The sequence below is a fragment of the Abramis brama genome (assembly GCF_963993115.1).
Source record: "Abramis brama genome assembly, chromosome: 11".
Classification (NCBI taxonomy): Eukaryota; Metazoa; Chordata; class Actinopteri; order Cypriniformes; family Leuciscidae; genus Abramis; species Abramis brama.
This window is the reverse complement of record NC_139973.1, coordinates 42,307,892-42,312,891: the sequence shown is the minus strand read 5'-3', so window position 1 is coordinate 42,312,891 and position 5,000 is coordinate 42,307,892. Positions and strand designations below refer to the sequence as shown.

Sequence of the window (5,000 nt, the reverse complement as noted above, 5' to 3'; positions counted from 1 at the left end):
ATCAGACTGATGTCTTCATCATCTTCCTCACCAACACTGAACACAAACTCTATTCTCATAAAACACTGTCGACATCGGAAGACTTCAGCTCTAGCGCGGGAAACAGAGAGAGAGAGAGAGAGAGAGAGAGAGAGAGAGAGAGAGAGAGAGAGAGAGAGAGATGCTCGTTCTTGTGTCGGAATCCCTCTGAAATCTCCTCGACGATGCATTTCATTCTTTCAATTTCGACTGGAAATTATTTTTAAAATGACATGAATCACAGCAAGAACATCACCGCACCGTTCTGTCTTTAAAAGTCCAGAAACAACTCCTCTCACCTGTAAAAGACCCTTCTCACCTGTATACCTGTAGACTCACCTGTCACAGGACAGCGCGCGCTCCCGCCCTGCGCGCGCGTCCGTGCCCCCTCTGACAGAACGGCTCAAATTCAGCGGTTCTCCTCATGTATGATTTTATCTTTTGTTTTTATTTCATCCTCTTTTATTTCTCGGCTCTGAGAGAGAGAGAGAGAGAGAGAGAGAGAGAGAGAGAGAGAAGAGAGAGAGAGAGAGAGAGAGAGAGAGTAAACGTGCGCGAACTTTCTTCAAACGTTATTCGTGTCTTCGCTATAAAGGTGCCCGATGCTGTGTGTGTGTGTGTGTGTGTGCGCGCGCGATCATAAAACACACACGTTTGGCTCTATTATCCCTCCCTGTGCTGATAGGTGGCGTGTGTTTCTCTCTCTCTCGAAAAGAAAAGGAGGAAAACAGTGTGATCGAGGCGTGCGAGCGCAGGTTTGAGTCCTGGAGTGTGTGAGAGGATCAGTCAGGAATAACGCGCCTCTGTTTCTCAGGCTTTATTCTGGACCCAGACACTATAACACACACAACACACACTCCTGCAGCCGAGAGCACAAGGTAAGACACACTCTGCTACCTTCACATCAGCTTTAGCACTGTCCTAATGCCAAACAAGCTCGCGTTAGCGCTGCTGGATCAGGGATGCTGTTAGATCGAGTTGAACACTGAGGTGTGTGTGTGTATTTTCCTCTTACCTGTGCAGGTGCGCGAGACTCTGGAGCAACTCCTTCAAAACTCACAGCTTATTTTAGAGAGAAAGAGAGAGAGGAAAAAACGCCTGGAATTGCGTGTATTAAAGATTTTTAAAGATTTTGCAAACTACATTTTTTCCTGTAGCTAATGTTGCAACGCGCGAGATCAGTGATAGAGAAAACCATGCTACAAATTCAGCTGTAAATGTATCGATTTTATTGAGCTTTTTCTTTAAACAACCACATTTATAAACACAATATTTACATGTAATCACAAAATATATAATTTATGTTAAGTAAATCAAAATTCAAATTAAAAGTCGCCTATATTTGTGCAGTTTTTAGATATTTGATTAATGGAAGATTATGAAAGCCAATCTACACGCGTTTTATTTGAATGCATATTTATTTATAAGCACACAGCCATTATCACTAGAGAGAAATTATAAATAGACCCTATTTTACAAAGTTTTCAAATACCGTGTCTTTACTAATACTTGGAGGAAGAGCTAAAACACTCAGAGAGAGTCCAGGGAAAAGAAAAATAGTTATTTCATGGAGTTATTCCAGATAGGCTAATATATAATTAAAAATATTAATGTGTTCTAGTTTTATTATATTTCACATTTACGCCTAAAATCATCCCCTTAATAAATATGTGATTTAACCTCCCCAATAAATAAATTCGAGAAATAAAAACAAAACAACCAGCAGTTTATAGACTAGAAACCCGTCAAATGTAAATCATGTTATTGCGCTTTTGTATTTCAGTCAGATCTCATCAGGACATGCACGCGCTCTTAAACTGCTTATTTAGATGTGCATGAGTCGATCAGATGCAGGACCGCGGCTCTCTCTCACTGCTGTCCGTGTGTGTGTGTGTGTGTTCTGGGCTGATGGGCTGCCAGAGGGAGCGGTTCACCCTGTGTCTGAGTCCATGCACACCGCCTGATCCACGCGCGGCAATGCGGGAGCTGATCATGGCGGAGGGCCCTCGGTGCAAGAGGAGGAAACAAGCCAACCCGCGGAGGAAACACGGTAAGAGAACGAGTGTGTGTGTGTGTGCGCGCGGGACGCGGAGAGATGAGGAGGACTAGCGGACAGATCCGAGTCCAGATGGGACTCAGTTTAAAACAGCACGAACACAAACTGGACTGAACGGCCGTGATGTAAATACGGGCCATATCACGCTTTTTCTCTCTGTATTTTCGCACAAGTTTGGAAATGAAAGTTTGCGCGTAATTCTCAGTCGCGTGAAGCGCGTCATGTTCGATGCCTGTGGATTCTTTACACTTACATTTCGTTTGTTCGAGAAGCTGCCGAGCGTCTGCTGGTTAGTCTCAGGGCGATCTTTTCATTCATTCTCAGATGCGTGAATTAGAGGCGTTTCAGTGTGTGTGTGTGTGTGTGTGTGTTTGAGGGGGTTGTGTATTGAGCTCCGTGTCTGATAAACACTTTTTTTTTTTTGCACTAATGCAGAATGCTGATATATATATATATATTTTTTTTTTTTTTTATATATACTTGTGGTGTTTGCAGGGATGTTGTGTGTGCGTGGCGTGTGTGCATGTTTGGTTGTTTTCCACATGCACACACACTATAGTGTTTTATATAAAGTAATCCCCGATAGACTAGTTTGCACTGGAACTGTTGTTTGTTCGGCTGCTGCTTCACGAGGATTAAACGCCGCGATCAGTTCAGCTCATCTTCCTCTTTCCTTTATGAAATGTTTCATATTGATCCGCTAAAAAATCAATTCGATCACGAGAGTGTGTTCACCCTCGCAGTGTCTTCAAGCACTGAACTTTAAAAAGACTAATTCTGTTCTTCCGCTTTTTCGAAAAGAGTGTCTGATGATGCATTTCATAAAAGTGGATGAAATACACAGACGCGTTTGTGTTTTAGATTCTGCGTGAGTGATTTGCACGAAAATAAAATCGTGCAAACGGTTCTGAAATATTCATATTTAATGTTTGTTATTTTGGGGAGCTCGTGAACGCGGATAAGGGTGAATGATTACACTAAATTAATTGTTTAGATAGAAATAAAAACGCTCCAGTGAAGAAAAATAAAATAAAATAAATGCGTCCAGATATGAAGTGACAGTCGTTTTAAAATGAGGACAGATGAAATATTCAGTGATGCTGGAGGACTGTAGAGAAATGTGTGTGTTCTCACACACCTGCTGCATTCAGGTAAACTCAGGTGTGCTCTGTGAGACATCAGGCAAATGCTAAAAACTATGAATATAACCATGCATATTTTTTGCATGCAGCTTTTTTTAATGATAGAAATATTGAATGGAACAGAAACCCAGCGATGCTTCACTCAGGCAGCGTCAGACCCTCTGCGTGTTTGTGTTGAGTTCTGCTCGATCTGAATGTGCAGTAAAGCTGAAGAACTGAAGTCTCCGGCTGCTGAAGTTCAGTCCAGCTGTGACGGTTTGGCCGTGTGTGTGTGTGTGAGTTATTTCTCTTATTTCCACTGTTTTCACCGTACGGCTGTATGGCAGTTTTCACTCGAGCTCCAGATCGGATGTCAGAGGTCACGCAGAGAGAGAGTTTCTGCTCGTCATGTGCACTGAAGTCTCTCACACACTCCGCGCAGTGAGACGGCAGGAAGAACACACTTCCTCCTGTCCTGAGACGTGTGTTTCACAGGTTTCCTGCCGCACGAAGCCGGTCTCGGATTGATCACATCATGCAGGACGGGAACAGGAGAGATGTGTGTGTGTGTGTGTTTGGTCACGGCAGAATCAGGAGGGGCTTCTCCACTCTTTCATCCCAACAACGGCAGATCCCCCTCGTTTAGCTGTCTCAGCCCTCCGCCTCCTGCGTTCGGGAGAGCGCGAGCTGATACCTGTCATGTACATGTGGGTAAGGTGAGCCGAGCGCGAGCGCGGAGAGAGTGTGAGAGGAGGACGGTGTCGCTCTTCATCTCCGATCTCCTCGTTCCCGGCGTTCCGGAGCTCGGATCTGCAGTGTGGGATCTCTGCTCTTTATAGAGACGAGATGATCAGTGGATAGCAGATTTATTTATTGTCCTTGTTACATATGTTACATGTACTTACCATAGTAATAACAGTAAATTATGCATAATTACATGCAACTAACCCTCAACCAAACCCTAACCCTATAGTAAGAACACGCTGTAAATTATTATTACTCAGTACTTAAATATATAATTACACTGTAACAATGACACCTTTAAATAAAGTGTAACCCTTTATTGTCATTGTTACAGTGTAATTATATATTTAAGTACTGAGTAATAATAATTTACAGCGTGTTCTTACTATAGGGTTAGGGTTTGGTTGAGGGTTAGTTGCATGTAATTATGCATAATTTACTGTTATTACTACGGTAAATACATGTAACATATGTAACGAGGACACTGTAAAATAAAGTGCTGCCTGATTTGTCTCCCAGTTTCTGCGTGTAATAATGCTCATGTTCAGGACAGACTCGGTCGCGCCGGCCGTGTCGCAGGATTGTGAAAGTGAACACGGCGATCCACACCGAGCTTTCGTGGAATAGTTGCTATATTTCAAGTGTCGTTCTTAAAAGTGATTCAGAATCTTTTCAAATACAGAATTTCATTTATCCTTAAATATGTAAATTAATTAATATTTAGTAAATATTAAAATGAAATTAAAACCATGGGATTTTCTTAGTATGTCTAGGTTTATTTTTCATTGGCTTTATAATGCATAATCTAAGTGCCTATCAATCAAACTCTCACACATGCTCCGCCCCTCGTGTTTGTTTTGAATACTTTATGTAATTTAATAATGCTGTCTTCCACCAATACGGTCATTCAGCTCTAAATCAGCTCGGCTGAATCGACACGGGAAATGTGCAAAAGAGATTCTAAATGCACTGGTTTATGAATGTCAAAGTAATTATTTGATATGACTGAATCACCTGACTGCATTAAGATTCGCCTTTGAAAGTCATGTTTAATGGTGTTG

At 42.1% G+C, this 5,000-nt stretch overlaps 1 protein-coding gene and 1 long non-coding RNA gene across 5 annotated transcripts in view; one reads left to right on the top strand and one right to left on the bottom strand.

Moving 5' to 3' along the window:
* Positions 1-2,783, bottom strand: part of LOC311092946 — a 14,450-nt gene extending 11,667 nt beyond the window's left edge. For all 3 annotated transcript variants that reach the window (XR_014608337.1, XR_014608338.1, XR_014608339.1), the window contains exons 1-3: positions 2,328-2,783; positions 358-493; positions 1-90 (exon numbers count right to left, since the gene is read on the bottom strand). The exon at positions 1-90 is cut by the window's left edge and continues 49 nt beyond it. This is a non-coding gene — a long non-coding RNA (uncharacterized lncRNA). The remainder of the gene's footprint in view (positions 91-357; positions 494-2,327) is intronic.
* The window catches only part of zeb2b (zinc finger E-box binding homeobox 2b), a 90,742-nt gene continuing 86,359 nt past the window's right edge, over positions 618-5,000 (top strand). The window contains exons 1-2 of one of the 2 annotated variants that reach the window (XM_084129979.1): positions 618-896; positions 1,939-2,068. In XM_084129979.1, coding sequence (XP_083986105.1) covers positions 1,996-2,068 — 73 coding nt within the window. In that variant the 5' untranslated portion in view covers positions 618-896; positions 1,939-1,995. The remainder of the gene's footprint in view (positions 897-1,938; positions 2,069-5,000) is intronic. The other variant, XM_084129978.1, reaches the window with a different exon arrangement.